Source organism: Martes martes (assembly GCF_963455335.1).
Source record: "Martes martes genome assembly, chromosome: 14".
Taxonomy (NCBI): domain Eukaryota; kingdom Metazoa; phylum Chordata; class Mammalia; order Carnivora; family Mustelidae; genus Martes; species Martes martes.
This window is the reverse complement of record NC_137902.1, coordinates 39,063,299-39,083,331: the sequence shown is the minus strand read 5'-3', so window position 1 is coordinate 39,083,331 and position 20,033 is coordinate 39,063,299. Positions and strand designations below refer to the sequence as shown.

The window sequence follows — 20,033 nt, the reverse complement described above, 5'->3', positions numbered from 1 at the left end:
TGGGATGAATCTATTCATAGGTAGAAAGGAGTCTAATGGTGACTGTAGAGTCTTTCCAAATAAATCTATAAACAAGTATCTTTATTTGTGGAATGAGAAGTTTGATGTGATAATCTCTGAGTGTCCACTGTTAGTACTAGTGTGAAATAACTCTATTGCTGCCAAACATGACATGGAGACACACTGTAATAGAAATACAATTTGAGCCTAGAAGAGTGAAAATGATGAGATGTTTTTGTTTGTTTGTTTTAGTCCTTTTTAAAATTTTGAGTGTGTTCACAGATGACATTTTTTAAAACTTAAATTCAAGTTAGTTAACACATGGTATATTATTAGTTTCAGGAGTAGACTTTAGTGATTCATCAGTTCACTATAACACCCAGTGCTCATTACATCAAGTGCCCTCCTTAATGCCCATCATCCAATTACCCCATCCTCCACCCACCTCCCCTCCTGCAACCCTGTTTTTTTTTCCTATAGTGAGAGTCTCTTATGGTTTGCCTCTCTCTCTTTCATGTGTTTGTTGGTCATGTATATGTCTTCCTTGGAAAATTTTTTATCCAGGTCATGAATATTAAAATTAGATTATTTGAATTTTTTGGATCTTTAAGGTTTTTTTTTTTTTAAAGATTTTGTTTATTTATTTGACAGAGAGAGATCACAAGTAGGCAGAGAGGCAGGCAGAGAGAGAGGAGGAAGCATGCTCCCTGCTGAGCAGAGTGCCTGATGCAGGACTTGATCCCAGGACCCTGAGATCATGACCTGAGCCAAAGGCAGAGGCTTAACCCACTAAGCCACCCAGGTGCCCCTAAGGTTTTTATTTTTTTTAAATATTTTGGATATTAACCCTTTATTAGATATATTAGATAGGTATTTTTGAATATCTTCTACTCAGTAGGTTGCCTTTTTGTTTGTTGATGGTTTCCTTCACTGTGCAAATGATATTTTAGTGAAATATTTTAGTGGAATATTTAGTGGGATATTTTAGTGGGAGAATTACAACTGTAATTTAGTTATTCAAGATTTTCATAGGAAAGGATAGATTTGGACACAAAATACTGTAAGAAAAATCCTGGATCTGGTGTTTGTTGGCATGGGTTGCTTAATGGCCACTCTGATGTTCTGGTCTGATTATTCTGTGATTGCAAGCATAATAATTGACCGTGTTATGAAGATTTCTGGCACGCAGTTATGTAAGAATTTGAAGAATATATTTTACTCTACTAACAGAACATTGTGCATGTATAAAGATTTCCATGTACTTTTTTGTGTAGGCTTATCTCTTTTTCTGACATTTGGGATATTCCCTTTGCTCAAGTTATCACATTGTCAATGATTTTTCCCAGGATGCACAATGAATAGTGTGGCTCTTGGCAGCAGGGTCTCCCTATAGGAGTGCCTATGGCGATGGAGACTGGTGATGGCAGTTGGGCTCGGGCATGCGGGTGCACAGCTATGGGAGCGGCCTGAAGGTGAGCCCAAGCTAGTGGCAGGAGTCAGGGCCAAATCTGGGGCCACACACAGCTAATCCAAACTACATAAAGAACTGATACAAACCAATAATAAAAAACACAATCTAAATAAAATAATGGGCAAATGACCTGAATAGACATTTTTTCCAAAGAAGACATACAAATAACCAATAGGTATATGAAAAGATTTTCAGCATCATTAATCATCAGATAAATACAAATCAAAACCACAATGAGATATTTATTATTTCACACTTAGGGTAGAATGGCTATTATCCAAAAAATTAAAGGGTAAGAAGTATTGGCAAAGATGTGGAGAAAAGGGAACTTTTGTATGTTGTTGATGAGAATCTAAATTGATGCAGTCATTGTGGAAAACAATATGGAGTTTCCTCAAAGATTTAAAATAGGAGGCAACCCAAGTGTCCATCTATAGATGAATGGAAAAAGAAGATGTGATATAAAAAAAGAAGAAGAAGAAGACGTGATATATATATATATCACATACCACAAATGTATATACATACATACAATGGAATACTCAGCCACAAAAAAAGATTGAAATCTTGTCATTTGAGGCAGCAGGGATGAGCTAGGGGGTAGAATTTAGTGATTCATCAGTTGCATATAACACCCAGTGCTCATTACATCAAGTGCCCTCCTTAGTGCCCATCACCCAGTTATGGGGAAGGTATAATGCTAAGTGAAATGAGTCATTCAAAGAAAGATAGATACCATATGATTTCATTTATATGTGGAATTTAAGAAACAAAACAAATGAACAAAGAGACAAAAAAACAGACTTTTAAATATGGAGAACAAGCTGGTGATTGCTGGTGGGGACGTAGGTGGGGGGATTGGTGAAATAGGTGATGGGGATTAAGAGTACATTTTCATGACGAGCACTGAGTGATGTATAGAATTATTGAATCACTATATTGTATACCTGGAACTAATATAATACTGTATAAAATTATATTTGACTAAAAAATGGTTTAAAAGTTAGATATAAAAAAATAAACCTACCATACGATCCAACTATCCTATTTCTGGATATATATCCAAAGGAGTTGAAGTGAAGATATTGAAGAGATATCTGTACTCCTGCGTTCACTGCAGCGTTATTCACTATAGCCAAGATACAGAAGCAACACAAATGTCCATTGATGGATGAATGGAAAAGAAAATGTGGTATATACATAATGGACTATTATTATTTATCTTTCTCTGACTTATTTCACTTTGCATAATGTCCTCTAGGACCATCCATGTTGTCAGAAATGTCAGGATTTCATTCTTTCTTATGGCTTAATAATAATACATTATATACACATATACACATACACATATTATGTTAATATAATGTGAATGTATTATATATATTTATTACATACACACAGTATATATGTATACATAATGTATAATGTATACATATTATATATAATGTAAGCATATATACCTGTTATACACACACACACACACACACACACACACACACACATAATGTCCTTTTTACCCATTCATCCACTGATGGCTGTTTTTATATATTGGCTATTGTAACTAATGCTGTGCTAAACATGGTAGTGCAGATATCTTTCAACGTCCTGTTTTCATTTCCTTTGGATATATGCTCAGAAGTAGAATTTCTGGATCATATGATATTTCTATTTTTAATTTTTTGAGGAACCTCCATATTGTTTTCCATAGTGGCTGAACCAATTTACAGAGAATGTGTTCAATTAAAAATGACTTACAAGACCAATGTGATAATATGGAACATTTTAAATTCTCATGCATTGTTATTGAGAGCCTAAATCCAATTTGGGAACTTGTTTTGCGATTTCTTGTAGTGCCAAGACCTATTCTATAATTAATTAAGTACTTTTACTCCAAGCCAAGAGAATCTTTACTCCAATCTCAAGAGAAATGAATGCTGTCTTCAAAAAGACTTGTAGAAGAATATTCATAATGTCTTTATTAATGGTAGCCCTAAACTGGAAAGGACATAAATGTCCTTCAGTGGGAGAATGGAAAATGGTGATATACATAGATAATGACCTACTACAAAGCAATACAAAAGAATTAATCATTGGTTCATGTGACAGCATGGATAACTCTGAGGAATCTGAGGAAAAATAAAGCCAGACATATGCTGTGTTCCATTTAAATGAATTTCAAGAGGTGGCAAAAGTAAATTTCGATGACAGAAATTAGGGTAGTTCTTTAGTTGTTTTCTCTTGGTGTGGACTATTGACTGGGACGGGGCACAAGGACACTTGTGATGAGGTGGGAATATTCTATGGTTTGGGCAGTGGTTACTTGGATGTTTACATATGTAGAAAATCATCAACTTATAATTAAAATTTGTGCATTTTACAGTGTATAAATTATACCTCATTAAAGAAAATACCAGGTTAAAAAGGAAAAGAAGTGAGGGCAATTGTAAAACATTCTTTCTGATGCCTAAGCTTGTCTTTTTTTACATATGTAATTTAGGACTTTGTAAATTTTGCAACGCTAGGGCACTCATGGCAAATAACACCTTTGAGGACTTGTACAAAAGACTGCATAGGGTCTTGAGAATGGTGATAGTATGCTACCATATACAGTGAAATGGTAATTAGGATATGTTTCTGCTGAAATTTCTAATTTCCAAATATGAACAATTAAATGTCCTCTGGGACTCTGTTGTGATTTAAGTTTGTGTTCCCTTTTTTTGGTACTCCTCTAATGAATCTAATGAATCTTGAATATTCCAGAGGTTTGTCCTTTTGAACACTGTGGGTCCTCATGAGGGATGGTAAATAACTCTGTGGTAAATATATCATCAGGGCACTTGAATATAATCTCATTTATGACTTCAATGATTTCACCTACTCTGAAAGGTGGGAAGCAACTAGTTGATAAGAAAGTGACTAGCAACAGGGTCCAAAGGAAAGTAACGTTTGTTGTTTCTACTTCCTGACTCTCTTCTGTTTTGGATGCACAACCCACCAGATTTGATGTTCATGATGGACTGTGTCATTGTATCCCATAGAATGGATATAAATTTGTTCAGGAATTTTAAATGGTTACATCAGCATATTCTTGTGCATATTTACAGCAGTTCCTATTGTCTTGATCTAGGATTTATCATTCCAATTGCCATAGGGGAAAACTATGACTGCTAATCTTCCAGAGTTTAGAAATCCCTGTCTTCCATGAAAAAACAATTAGCCTTAATAATTTCCTATTAATTTAAGACATAGGCATTCATTGATTTCTTTAAAAGTTCCCAAAAGTTCACCTCCCCTTTCCATTAGCTTTGAAGAAAGATCCTGGTTTGTTGGAAGAAAAAAGCAGCCCGTTGTCAAAGAAGGTGTTTCCTGTGAGCTGCGTCTTGGTGAGTACATGACCATGGGAATAACTTGCAATCTAATAAGTCAAATATTTAAAGCAAAGAGTGGTTATGTTTAAGTTTGTATTGCGGATCATCGATAGTTAATATAATAGTTTTAACTAAGTCAAAGAATTAAGAAAGAACACAATTTAATTATGGTGACTTACTAGAGCACTGATTTCCAACATATGCCTGAATCCTTTCCCAAAGATTACACGACAATTCATTCAGCTTCCAGATAGGCACTGGCATTTTTTAAAAAACAAATGTTCCTTGGGTGCCTGGGTGGCTCAGTTGGTTAAGCGTCTGCCTTCAGCTCAGGTCATGATCCCAGGGTCTTGGGATTGATCCCCACATTGGGCTCCCTGCTCAGCAGGGATTCTTCTTCTCTCTCTGTGCTCCCATGCTCTCTCATTCTCTCTCTCAAATAAATAAATAAATCTTAAAAAAAAGAAAAAATGAATGTTCCTATAGTGATTGCAATGAGAATATATTTATAATTCCACCACACTAAAATTTTCTAGTGTAACAAAAATATTCCCAGAAAACAATGTTGAAAGGTAATATGACTAATAGCAGAAAGAAAATCTTCTGTTCTGCCGGGTGTGTAGAGTGAGAGGGAAACTGATGCACATTTAAAAGTTTTCTCATTGATTCTGAACAACCAAGTCATGCAACCATCTCTCACTCCCATTTTTAGACATCGCTTCTTTTAAACCCAAGGACTGGGTAGTTATGAGATACTGTGATAAACTAGATTTCCTGCTCAGTCTTAAAGTTTTGGGTCAAGAACTCAGGGTGAGCCAACTTTGGGAAAATAACTGGTTTGGAACATGCTAATAGGAAAACGGCTCCCTCCCCCACACTTTCTTTTTCTACAGTGCTTTGGAGGGCTTTATATATTGCATATGCTACCTGAAATATAGAAATTAACATTGTGACCCCATAAAAATATTCTGTGGGATGACAGCCTTCACTGTTATCTGTTGTTTTTAATTGTTATTTGCAAATAATTTTTATTTTACATTGTTTACCTTATGGACTATTATTCAAATATATGCTAGAAAAGTTAAGTTGCACATTAAAAATTATTCTCAAAAATAAACAATAAACCTTCAATTTTTACAATTTAATAATAGACGAATTTCAAAATAATTTATAATATAACATTTAAATTATATAAAATGATTCCTCATTCAGAATTGTAGCTGCAACTAGTATTTATTGATTTTTAATAGTGGCCATCAATTAAATTTTTATTCTTTGGTGGTGGCATTTTCTATTTGAAAGATCCAGCAGAGTTGATGATAGAGAAATGGAGATCACTATGGAGGTGAGGAATGAGACAACAATCCAAGAATTCATTCTGGAAGGGTTTCCTGCCATCCAGGACCTAGGGAATATCTTCTTCCTGGTTCATCTGCTGGCATACCTGGCCTCTATCACAGGAAATGTGGTGATCATCACCATCACTTGGGTTGACCATCGCCTCCAGACACCAATGTATATTTTACTCAGCACGTTCTCCTTCTCTGAATGCTGTTTTATCACCTCGGTTATTCCTAAACTGCTGTCTATCTTCCTGTTGGGAAGGCAACCAATTTCCTTTACTGCTTGTCTCATACAAGCCTTTTCTTTTTTATTTTTTGGTTCAATAATTTTCTTCCTCATGGCAGTGATGTCTCTGGATCGGTATGTGGCCATTTGCAAGCCTCTGCATTACCCGACCATCATGAACCTGAAGACTTGCTTCCTCCTGGTCACTGCCTGCTTCTCTTTGGCCTTCCCTCTCATCACTGGGCTGGTAGTGAAGGTTTTCCAGTTATCCTTCTGTGGTCCCCATGTCATCCCCCACTTTCTCTGTGACCTTGGCCCCCTGATTCATCTCTCCTGCTCTGACACCAGACCTACTGAAATGTTGGCTTTTGTCCTCGCTTTGTTTATCCTTATAACATCTCTTATCATAACCATCATTGCGTACAGCAACATAGTAGTCACAATCCTGCGACTCCCATCAGCCAAGGAGAAACAGAGAGCTTTCTCCACCTGCTCCTCTCACCTCCTTGTCCTCTCTCTAATGTACGGCAGCTGTGTGTTTATATACGTGAAACCAAAGCAAACAAATAGGCTGGACTCCAACAGGGAGGCTGCCCTTGTGAACACGGTGGTGACCCCTCTGCTGAATCCTGTCATCTACACTCTACGGAACAAGCAGGTCCGCCAGGCTCTGAGGGATGCTCTATTGAGATTGAGGTTACAGAAACAGAGCTTTGGAGGGTAAGTGGAACTTCTTGGTCTTCTAGTTCAATTTCCCACGATTGCAGAAATATTTTCTATAGAATTCTACATATGGTGATCTAGTTTATGCTAATTTTCATCCAGCTGGGTACAATATTACTTTGCAATACAATACTTTTCACTCTTTGAAAATTCCTCTGAGTTCTCTGTAACATGCTGAAGAATATCTTCCTTGATTTTCTACTCAGTGGTCTTTCATGAATTCAATTCACACAACATTTATGGAGAGCCCAGTATACATAAATCAATAATACAAAGTCTTTAAGAATAAAAAAGTTGTCAATCAGATAATAATAATTACTATTCATGGTACATTCTTATGCTTGAGTTTTCTGATACTAAGAAAGGATAGAAACCATCATGATTTTATGCATTCAGGGTTTGAAATTTTAGAAGTAAATTGTTCTGAAATTATATAATGTCATAATATTATAGCCAAGTGAAAAATAAGGTATTTAATTAATTGGATCTTTTATGTAAATGAACCAACAGTAAGCTTATTTTCTCTTTGGGTCTATTGGTTTTACAGGTGTAAATAGCTCAGTATAACTCCAGGTGGTTAGGATTTATCTAATTTATCAACAAAATTGTTTTTAACTTTCTTAAAATAGAAATAAAATGCAAAATTTTAAAAAGTTTTAAAAAGATTTTATTTATTTATTTGAAAGAGAGAGACAGAAATAGTGAGAGAGAGCATGAGTCAGAAAGGGAGGGAGAAGCAGGCTCTCCGCCAAGTAGGGATCCCATTGCGGGACTCGATCCCCGAATGCTGGGATCATGACCTGAGCTGAAGGCAGATGCTTAGCTGACTGAGCCACCCAGGCATCCCAGAACTTTTAGATTTGTTCTGGTTTATTTCCCTGTAATTGATATTGCCGAGCCTTGACCCCAATAGGTTGCTGAAAGGTAGGTGACCCCACTTCCAGATTTTCTCGCTACATGGAAGAGATGTTTTCTCCTAATGTGACTTTGGGTGTGGGAGCTGCTGCTGTCTCCCAGGTTAAGCTAAATTACGGTTGACCCTGTATGCAGCAAAAGCTAACAAAACTCATAATTAGGAAAGTTTAAAAGGAAAATGAGTGCAATTGATAATTTTAAAAAAATGGATTAAAATTGGGTCAGTTATTGTGTTTGTAGGTTCATGGAGGAAGTGGCTCCCACCTGAAGACAACTGGCCCTAATGGGAAGTGGTTCTTGTCACATCCCACATGGCATCCACATGCCATGCATTTGATTTTCAATATGTCTGATTTGAGCACATATACTCCTTCCTGCTTGATTTGAGAATTACTTATATTCAAGGCATAATCTAATTGGGAAGAATTTTAGACTGTCAAAAAATATTGGCTGATTTAGATTTTTTTTTTTTTTTTTGCCTGGGAATGGTTTGATTATAAAGTGTCCTGGGGGTTAGGATCTTCCAAGGACAGCTGTGTCTTTGTCCCTTATTTCTCCAAAGAAGGTAATTTCTGAGCCTAACGTAAAAGCGGGAGTTCCTGGGGTTTCTGGTTTCTGTGCATTAGATGAAATAGCCACCTCTGCCAATTTTCACAGCCTGGCCTCATGAACCAGACTAGTGTAGGAGACGAACCTCCCCTATCAGCCCAGAGAGATTCTGGGTACTTCTTGAACCTTTGTGCTCATCCAAACCACTATCTTTGTTTCTAGTATGTCCCAGGAGACTAAAGTATGCCAAACCCTGTTAGTCCCTGTGACAGGTAGGATAGAAACTTGTCTTTCTAGCAGAAGCTAGAAAAGTGGGGAATGCTAGATGTGTGGTCCAATTCCTTCTCTCCTCAGTGAGCAGCTGGGGGAGTGAATCCCCTACTCACTGTTTGCTGAGTTGAGTAGAGGCCCTGTGGGAAATGGCTACACTCTCACTCAAACCACACTCAAAACTGTTGCTTTACTGTGTGTCATCCTCAAAGGCCTGATGAAAGCTGGGGGCTGTTGGATCTCAGAGACAGGCAGGTTAGTTGGAGACTTGGTTCTGTCTCTGGAGCAAGCCAGGGGAGAAGGAGCTACAGAAAGTGGCCACTGGCTTATTCAGGCTCCTAGGAAAGTAGTGACTTCCTGTCTGTCAGTTCCCAGATACAGGCTAGTTAAAAGCCAGACCGTCAGGGTAGGAGCTGGTCAAGTTGAGATTTTAGACGTATAGTCTAATCCCTTCTACGGAGAATCTGAGAGCTGGCATTTTTGCCTGCTTGCTCTATGTCGACCCAGGGGGAAGAGCAGAGGAAAGTTTTCACATGCTGCTTTAATGTCGGTCTCTGATTTTAGTCTATGATGGGCCTCTCAGCTCCTAGAAACAGGCAAGTTATGAACCAATCCTTTGGTTGTCAGCCCTATAAGTTGAGGCCCTAGATGTGTGGTGTAAGCCCTTTCCTCTTCTGGGAAAAGCTGGGGGTTAGGGGTTCTCACCTGATTGTAAGGTGCTATGTGGGGTAGGGTTTATGGTGAGAGTGCCTCCTCTTTTCCCACCTATTTTGATGTGACTATTTTCTCAGTTGCCTGGTATTGTAGGAGTGTCTCAGCTAGTTTCTGGATCTTTCAGAGAGATTTAATCTGTGTGTAGCTGTTTATTCAGGGTGTCTATGGGAAAATGGAGGAGAATCAGAGGTCTCCTATCCTGACATTTTCCTGGTGTCCCATTTCTAGTTTTTAGCTGTTACAAATAAAGCTTCTCTGAACATTCATGTACAGGTGTTTGTATGAATATAAGATTTCATTTTCCTGGGGTAAGTGCCTAAGAACACAATGGCTGGGTTGTATGGTAATCGCACATTTAGTTTTACAAGAATGTGACAAATTGTTTTCCAGAGTGATTATACCATTTTACATTCCTATTAACAATGCATGAGTGACCCAGTGTCTTTGCATTTTCATCAGCCTTTAGCATTACTATTTTCATTTCACTACAATTAGAAATTAAATATCCATTTTTTGAAAAAATCAGAGAATGTACTACTTTTTATGAAACACCATCACTCAAACCTCCCAAACTATCCTTTTCTTCTTTAATTGAAATTTTTATTGAAAGAACTATAGATTCACGTGGAGTTATAAGAAATAGGAAGATTTGTGTACACTGCTCATTTTCCTGCAATGATAACATTTTGCAAAATTATAGTTTAATATCACAATCAGGATATTGACTAATACAATCCACCAATTGTTTTCAGATTTCCTCAATATTACTTATACTCGTGTGTGTGTGTGTGTGTGTGTGTGTGTGTGTGTGTGTGTGTTTGTGTGTTTACCTCTTGTACAATTTTATCACATTGTCTTGGTTCATGTATCTACCAGCACAGTCAAGATACTGGACATTTCCAACACCCCAACGATCCCTCCTGTTGCCTTTTAAAAACTACACTTACCTTACCCTCCCACCTCTAAGTAATGTCTTCGGTTTCCTTTCTTTTCTTTTCTTTTTAGGTAAGTTCTGTGCTTAATGTGGGACTTGAACTCTCTACCTGGAGATCAAGAGCCACATGCTCTACCACCTGAGCCAGCCAGACATCCCACATCCTCAGTTTCTAAAATGTTCTCATTTCAAAACTGTTATACAACTGGAGTCATATGATATGGAACCTTTTGAATCTTTTTATAAACTCTGCATGATTCCCTTGAGATTCATCTAAACTATTGCACATGCCAATATTGCATTCCTTTTTATTGTTGAATAGTAGGCAATGGTGTGGATGGTGATATGTTTATTCACCTGTTAAAAAACATATGGGCTGATTTCAGTTTTTGGCTTTTACCCATAAAGCTGCCATGACCCCTGGGGCTAATAATACATTATATATTAATAAACAATATTAAAAAAAAGCTGCCATGAACATTCATGTTTGTGTACAGGTTTTTGTGTGAACACAGGTTTTCATTTCTTGGGATAAGCACCCAAATGTGCAATTGCTGGGTTGTGCAGTAGTTCTTGTTTAGTTTTATAAGAAACTGTCAAATAATTTTTGAGAGTGCTTGTACCAATTTATATTCCCACTAGCAGTGTATAGGTGGACCAGTTTCTCTGCATCCTCAAAAATTTTGGTCTTACCACTATGTTTTCAGCCATTCTGTTAAGTGTGTACTAACATTTCGTTGTTGTTTTTAATTTGCATATCCCTGATGACTAATGATGTTGAATGTCTTTCACTTGCTCAAATGGCATTTGTATACCTTTTAGGTGAAATGTCTGTTTATGTACTTTGCCCATATTCCTATTGGGTTACTATTACTATTAATATTTTTACTGTTGAGTTTTATGAGGTCTTTACATATTCCAGATATAAGTCTCTTGTCAAAAATGTGGATTGCAAATATTTTTCCCCAGTCTATAGCTTCCCTTTTTATCCTCTTTTCATATAGTTTCAGAGAACAGAAGTCTTTAAAATCTTGATGTGGTCTGATTTCCAATTTTTCCTTTTATGGATCATACTTTTGGTGTCAGGTGTAAGAAGTCTTTGCCTAGCCCTAGATCCTGCAGATTTCCTATTTTTTTCTAAAAATTGTTTTGTGTTTTATATTTGTCTGGGATCCATTTTGAGTTAGTTTTGTTGTTTGTTTTATTTTAAGTTGTCAGACTTAGATTGAGGTTTTCTTTTGTTTTCCTTCTCTCCCTCTCTCTCTTGTTTTTATTTTGTATGTAGATGTCTAATTGCTCTAGCACCATTCCTTTGGAGTTACTGCAAGTGGTAATGTATTTTTAATTTAGGTTTCCAGAAGTTTATAGTTAGTATATAAAAATGTGATTTTTTGGGTGTTCAGTTTGTAACCTTTGACCTTACTGAAATCACTTAGTAATTTAGGACTACTTTTGTAGTTTATTTGGGGTTTTCTAAATTTTTATATCGTCTGCCAATAGGATGGTTTTATATCTTCCTTTCCAATCTGCATGCATTTCATTTCTTTTTCTTGCCTTATTGACGAGGCTAAACTTCCAGAGTTTTCTTTTTCTTTATCTTAGAGGGGAAACATTCAGTCTTTTGGCATTAAGTGTGATGTTACCTCTAAAAAGACTTACCTCTAGGGCGCCTGGGTGGCTCAGTGGGTTAAGCCTCTGCCTTCAGCTCAGGTCATGATCCCAGGGTCCTGGGATCATGTCCCGCATCAGGCTCTCTGCTCAGCAGAGAGCCTGCATCCCCCTCTCTCTCTGTCTGCCTCTCTACTTGTGATCTCTCTCTCTGTCAAATAAATAAAATCTTAAAAAAAAAAAAGAAGACTTACCTCTAAGTCTTTTGTAGATACTCTTTATCAAGTTGAGGTAGTTCCCCTCTACTCCTAGCTTATTGAGAGTTTATTTTTATTTTTTGCCATGAATGGGTAGGGAAGATAAAATCCCTGCTCAACCACTAGAAGAAGGTATGGCTTTTCTGTTGGTGTTTGTCTGGAGTAGTGTTGGTATTGACAAAAATTGTGTTATTAGGTCATCTCCTAGTTTTTTGGTTAGTGGGAACAGGCTCCCCTCCCCTCTTCTGGGGCTATTTTTAAAAATCTGGGGTTTCTGAGTTGGAGCCTCTTAAAGCACCCTTTCTGGGATATATGAAGTCCAATAAGGGCCTGATGGCTTGACAGGCAAATTCTACCAAGCATTTATTTTTTATTTCATTTTTAAAAAAGATTTTATTTGTTTATTTGACAGATCACAAGTAGGCAGAGCAGCATTCAGAGAGAGAAGGGGAAGCAGGCTCCCCACTGAGCAGAGAGCCTGATGCAGGGCTCAATCCCAGGACCCTGAGATCATGACCTGCGCTGAAGGCAGAGGCTTAACCCACTAGGCCATCCAGGCGTCCCTCTACCAAACATTTAAAGAAGAATTAATACCAATTCTTCTCAAACTATAAAAAAAAAATAGAAGGAAAACATCCAAATTCATTCCATGAGGCCAACATTACCCTGATGCCAAAACCAGACAAAGTCTCCATTAAAAAAGAGAACTATAGGCCAATATCCTCTATGAACATAGATATAAAAATACTATGTCAGCTTACTGAACATAATAAAAAATTCTTAATAAAATACTACAAACCAAATCCAATAGTACTTTAAAAGAAGCATTCACCATGATAGAGTGGCAATTATTCCGGGGTTGCAAGGGTGGTTCAATATTCAAAAATCAATCAGTGTGGGGTGCCTGGGTGGCTCAGTGGGTTAAAGCCTCTGCCTTTGGCTCAGGTCATGATCCCAGGGTCCTGGGATCAAGCCCCACATCAGGCTCTCTTCTCAGCACGGAGCCTGCTTCCCCTTCTCTCTCTCTCTGCCTGCCTTTCTGCATACTTGTGATCTGTCTGTCACATAAATAAATAAAATCTTTAAAACCAGGTGGTGGGTATTAGGGAGGGCACAGATTGCATGGAGCATTGGGTGTGGTGAAAAAAACAATGAATACTGTTATGCTGAAAATAAATAAAAAATTAAAAAAAAGAAAACTGAGGAAAAAACCACAATCAATGTGATACACCAAATTAATAAAAGAAAGGATAAGACTTATATGATCCTCTGAATAGATGCATTTGACAAAGTACAACATCCATTTATAATAAAAACTCTCAAGGTGTTGATTTAGAGGGGAATATACATCAACATTTTAAAGGCCATATATAAAAAACCAACAGCTAATATCATCCTCAATGACGAAAAAATGACAGATTTTCCTCTATGGTCAGGAACTAGAAAAGCATGTCCACTGTCACTACTGTTACTTAACATAGTACTGGAAGTTGCAGCAATCAGACAACAAAAAGAAATAAAAGGCATCCATATTGACAAGAACGTAAAACTGTCACTATTTGCAAGTGACATGATATTCTATATAGAAAACCCAGAAGACCCCAACCCAAAAATTGCTAGAATGGATACACAAATTCAGTTAAGTCACAGAATGCAAAAGTCAATGTCAAGAAATCTGTGGCATTTCTAGACACCAATAATAAGCGGCACAAGAGATATCAAGGAACCAATCCCATTTACAGCTTTGCCAAAACCAATAAGATATCTAGGAATAATCCTAACCAAAGAAGTGAAAGACTTGTATCTGAAAACTACAATACACTGATGAAAGAAATTCAAGAAGATACAAAGAAATGGAAAGACATTCCATGCTCATGAATCAGAAGAACAAATATTCTTAAAATGTCTATATTACCCAAAGCAATCTACACATTAAATGCAATCCCTATCAAAATACCAACAGCATTTTTCACAGAGCTAGAACAAATAATTCTAAAATTTGTATGGGAACACAAAAGACCCCAAATGGCCAAAGTAATCATGAAAAAGAAAAGCAAAGCTGGAGCCATCACAATTCCAGACCTCGAATCCTATTACAAAGCTGTAGTGATTAAAACAGTGTGGTACTGTCACAAAAGTAGAGACCTAGATGAAGGGAACAGAATAGAAGGCCCAGAAATGAACCCACAGCTATATGGTCAATTAATCTTCAACAAAGCAGGAAAGAATATCCAAAGGGAAAAGACATTCCCTTCAACAAATGGTGTTGGGAAGATTGGGCAGCAATATGAAAAGAATGAAACTGGACTACTTTATTTCACCATACACAAAAATAAATTCAAAAGGGTTGAAAAACCTGAGAATGAGACAAGAAAGCAACACAATCCCAGGAGAGCATAGGCAGTACCCTCTTAGACATTGACCATAGCAATTTCTTTCTAGATATGTCTCTGTGGCAAGGGAAAAAAAGCAAATATAAACTATTACAACCACAGGGGGGAAAAAAAAGGAAGAAATCCTAGGTATTGGCGAACCATGAAGGCACTATGCAAGAAAGAGAAACTATAGGCCAAGGATAATTTGAAGCAAATCTTGGTGCCAGCTCACCACTGCTTGTGCTAGATGCAGTGTAGAGTTACTTCAGCCCATTTCTTTGACTGTCCACTTTGTGAGCCTTTCCATCAAACCACATGGAGTCCCACTCCTCCCATCCTTCTCACCATGAACGTGGTATTGGGACTCACTCAGGTTTGACAGGTATTTCTGCACCATGAAGCTAGCACTGAATAAAATTAAAACCCCATGCAAATGAGCCTCTATCTGAGCATTAAAATGTATAGTCTCACATTGCTGTAGCTTCTGTAACTCATCTACCATTATTCTTTATTTTCCCTTGCTTCAACTGAGAATATGACCGTGAGGTCCAGGTTTGGCCTGGACTGAAAGCACAGTGTTAGAAGGACAAATATTATAAAAATGATTTAGTTTATTTGTGGGAAGGTAGGAGCCATATAAATACTTGTGAAATTTTCTATAATATTTGTGTTGACCTTAATATAACATCAATTCTGATGAGGGCAGATTCAGGCAAAAACAAATTTCCAGCTACCACATGCCTCAGGGTTGCCTACAAATACACTTAGGAGTTTAGTCTCCTTCTCTGGATTTGAGGGGAAGCCAGACCACAGATCATGGCTCACTCCTGCCACAGAAGCCCAGCAGAGATGCTGAGGAGAAGGAGAACCTTTTCAAGCCAATGGTTGTTAGGGACACAGCTTCTCCACATCTCTTCCTTTTCTGCATCTAGAAAAAAAACCAGGGGATCCACTTCCCAGGTTCATTTAAAAAGAGAGGGGCCTTCCTGGTTAGTGATGTTACAGAAACCACCTAGCATTCCTGTTTACTCCATTCAGAAGAAAAACATTTGTGCTTTCCTTTTTCAAAGAGATTGGGGATCACAAAGAAAATGCTTCACATACAAGTATGCAATGAAGAATTATAACCTTGGTGGAGGCATGAAGAATGATTGAACAAGAAAGGTGGACTTCCTCAGTATTTTCCCCAGGGTCTCATGAAAGCCAAGATCTAATCCAGCTCTTTCAAATGTAAATATTTGTTCTTTCAACAACTATGCTCTGATGTCAGTGCATACATCACATATAGAAAATTGTAGTCTGGACTTTTACCTCAAATCATTAGCAACATTCCAGTTGTGATTTTAGAAACCCTTGGGAAATTATATAATTTCCATGAAAAATCTTGGCAATCATCAGAAGTTATTACCAACAGTTATATGCCAATAAGCTAAGCAACCTAGATGAAATGGATGCATTCCTGGAAAACTATAAATTCCCAAAATTGAACCAGGAAGAAATTGACAACCTGAATAGACCAATATCTAGTAATGAGATTGAAGCAGTGATCAAAAACCTCCCAAAAAACAAGAGCCCAGGACCCGATGGATTCCCTGGGGAATTCTATCAAACTTTCAAAGAAGAAATAATACCTATTCTCCTGAAGCTGTTTCAAAAAATTGAAGCAGAAGGAAAACTTCCAGACTCTTTTTATGAAGCCAGCATTACCCTGATCCCCAAACCAGGCAAAGACCCTACCAAAAAGGAGAATTTCGGACCAATATCCCTGATGAATATGGATGCTAAGATTCTCAACAAGATCCTAGAAAACAGGATCCAACAGCACATTAAAAAGATTATCCACCATGACCAGGTGGGATTCATCCCTGGGTTACAAGGATGGTTCAACATTCGCAAATCAATCAATGTGATAGAACAAATCAATAAGAGAAGAGAGAAGAACCACATGATCCTCTCAATTGATGCAGAAAAAGCTTTTGACAAAATCCAGCATCCATTCCTGATTAAAACGCTTCAAAGTATAGGGATAGAGGGAACATTCCTGAACCTCATCAAATCTATCTATGAAAGACCCACAGCAAATATCATCCTCAATGGGAAAAAGCTTGCAGCCTTCCCGTTGAGATCAGGAACACGACAGGGATACCCATTCTCACCACTCTTGTTCAACATAGTATTAGAAGACCTAGCAACAGCAATCAGACAACAAAGAAATTAAAGGTATCTAAATTGGCAAGGAAGAAGTCAAACTCTCTCTCTTCGCAGATGACATGATTCTTTATATGGAAAACCTGAAAGACTCCACTCCCAAACTACTAGAACTCATACAGCAATTCAGTAATGTGGCAGGATACAAAGTCAATGTACAGAAATCAGTGGCTTTCTTATACACTAACAATGAAAATACAGAAAGGGAAATTAGAGAATCGATTCCATTTACTATAGCACCAAGAACCATAAGATACCTCGGAATAAACCTAACCAAAGAGGTTAAGAATCTGTACTCAAGGAACTACAGAACACTCCTAAAAGAAATTGAAGAAGACACAAAAAGATGGAAGACCATTCCATGCTCTTGGATCGGAAGAATAAACATTGTTAAAATGTCTATACTGCCCAGAGCAATCTATACTTTTAATGCCATTCCGATCAAAATTCCACTGGTATTTTTCAAAGAGCTGGAGCAAATAATCCTAACATTTGTATGGAATCAGAAGAGACCCCGAATTGCTAAGGAAATGTTGAAAAACAAAAATAAAACTGGCGGCATCACGTTACCTGATTTCAAGCTTTACTACAAAGCTGTGATCACCAAGACAGCATGGTACTGGCATAAAAACAGACACATGGACCAGTGGAACAGAGTAGAGAGCCCAGATATGGACCCTCAACTCTATGGTCAAATAATCTTTGACAAAACAGGAAAAAATATCCAGTGGAAAAAAGACAGTCTCTTCAATAAATGGTGCTGGGAAAACTGGACAGCTATATGTAGAAGAATGAAACTCGACCATTCTCTTACACCGTACACAAAGATAAACTTGAAATGGATAAAAGACCTCAATATGAGACAGGAATCCATCAGAATCCTCGAGGAGAACATAGGCAGTAACCTCTTTGATATCAGCCACAGCAACTTCTTTCAAGATATGTCTGCAAAGGCAAAGGAAACAAAAGCAAAAATGAACTTTTGGGACTTCATCAAGATCAAAAGCTTCTGCACAGCAAAAGAAACAGTCAACAAAACAAAGAGGCAACCCACGGAATGGGAGAAGATATTTGCAAATGACAGTACAGACAAAAGGTTGATATCCAGGATCTATAAAGAACTCCTCAAACTCAACACACACCAAACAGACAATCATATTAAAAAATGGGCAGAAGATATGAACAGACACTTCTCCAATGAAGACATACAAATGGCTACCAGACACATGAAAAAATGTTCATCATCACTAGCCATCAGGGAGATTCAAATCAAAACCACATTGAGATACCACCTTACATCAGTTAGAATGGCCAAAATTAGCAAGACAGGAAACAACATGTGTTGGAGAGGATGTGGAGAAAGGGGAACCCTCTTACACTGTTGGTGGGAATGCAAGCTGGTGCAGCCACTTTGGAGAACAGTGTGGAGATTCCTCAAGAAGTTAAAAATAGAGTTTCCCTATGACCCTGCAATTGCACTACTGGGTATTTACCCCAAAGATACAGATGTAGTGAAAAGAAGGGCGATCTGTACCCCAATGTTTATAGCAGCAATGGCCACGGTCGCCAAAGTGTGGAAAGAACCAAGATGCCCTTCAACGGATGAATGGATAAGGCAGATGTATTCCATATACACTATGGAGTATTATGCCTCCATCAGAAAGGACGAATACCCAACTTTTGTAGCAACATGGACAGGACTGGAAGAGATTATGCTGAGTGAAATAAGTCAAGCAGAGAGAGTCAAGTATCCTATGGTTTCACTTATTTGTGGAGCATAACAAATAATATGGAGGACAAGGGTAGATGGAGAGGAGAAGGGAGTTGAGGGAAATTGGAAGGGGAGGTGAACCATGAGAGACTATGGACTCTGAAAAACTCTGAGGGTTTTGAAGGGGCGGGGGGTGGGAGGTTGGGGGAACCAGGTGGTGGGTATTAGGGAGGGCACAGATTGCATGGAGCACTGGGTGTGGTGAAAAAACAATGAATACTGTTACGCTGAAAAGAAATAAAAAATTTAATAAAAAAAAGATTTCATTTCTTTATTTGAGAGAAAGAGAGAGAACATGAGCTGAGGGGAGGGGCAGAAGCCAGCTCCCTGCTGATCAGGGGGCCCAGTGTGGAGCTTGATGCCAGGACCCTGGGATCATGACCTGAGCCAAAAGCAGCTATTTAACTGAATGATCCACCCAAGCTCCTTCAAGATTTCTTTTCTTTTTAATTTATTTATTTGATGGACAGAGATCACAAGTAGGCAGAGAGGCAGACAGAGAGAGAGGGGGAAGCAGGCTCCCCGCCGAGCAGAGAGCCCGATGTGGGGCTCGATCCCAGGACCCTAGGATCATGACCTGAGCCGAAGGCAGAGGCTTTAACCCACTGAGCCACCCAGGTGCCCCAAGATTTCTTTTCTGATGGCTGTGTAATATTCCATTGTATATATATACCACATCTTCTTTATCCACTTACCTGTTGATGAACATCTGGGGTCTTTACATATTTTGGCTATTGTGGACGTTGCTACTGTAAGCATTTGGGTGCATATGCCACTTTGAATCACTGCTTTTGTATCCTTTGGATAAATACCTAGTAGTGCAATTGCTGGGTCATAGGGTAGTTCTACTTGTAACTTCTTGAGGAACTTCCATATTGTTTTCCCCAGTGGCTGCACCAGTTTGCATTCCCACTAACAATGTGAGAGGGTTCCCCTTATTCCACATCCTTGTTAACATCTGTTGTTTCCTGAGTTGTGCATTTTAGTCATTCTGAGCAGAGCGAGGTGGTATCTTGTTGTGGTTTTGATTTGTATTTCACTGATGCCAAGTAATGTGGAACACTTTTTCATGTGTCTGTTGGCCATTTAATTTCTTCTTTGGAGAAATGTGTTCATGTCTTCTACCCATTTCCTGACTGGATTATTTGTTTTTTGGGGTGTTGAGTTTGATACGTTCTTTATAGATTTTTGGGTACTAGCCATTTATCTGATAAGACATTTGCAAATATCTTTTCCCATTTCATAGGTTGCCTTTTAGTTTTGTAGACTGTTTCCTTTGCTATGCAAAGGCTTTTTCTCTT

At 38.0% G+C, this 20,033-nt stretch overlaps 1 protein-coding gene across 1 annotated transcript; it reads left to right on the top strand.

Annotated features, from left to right (window-relative positions):
* Window positions 1–6,166: 6,166 nt before the first annotated feature.
* On the top strand, window positions 6,167–7,132 carry LOC308355007 (olfactory receptor 6C2-like; the record flags this gene model as incomplete). Its single annotated transcript, XM_080822925.1, has 1 exon — window positions 6,167–7,132. One exon carries the CDS (start codon window positions 6,167–6,169, stop codon window positions 7,130–7,132), a length of 966 nt encoding a protein of 321 aa, XP_080679051.1.
* Window positions 7,133–20,033: the final 12,901 nt, after the last annotated feature.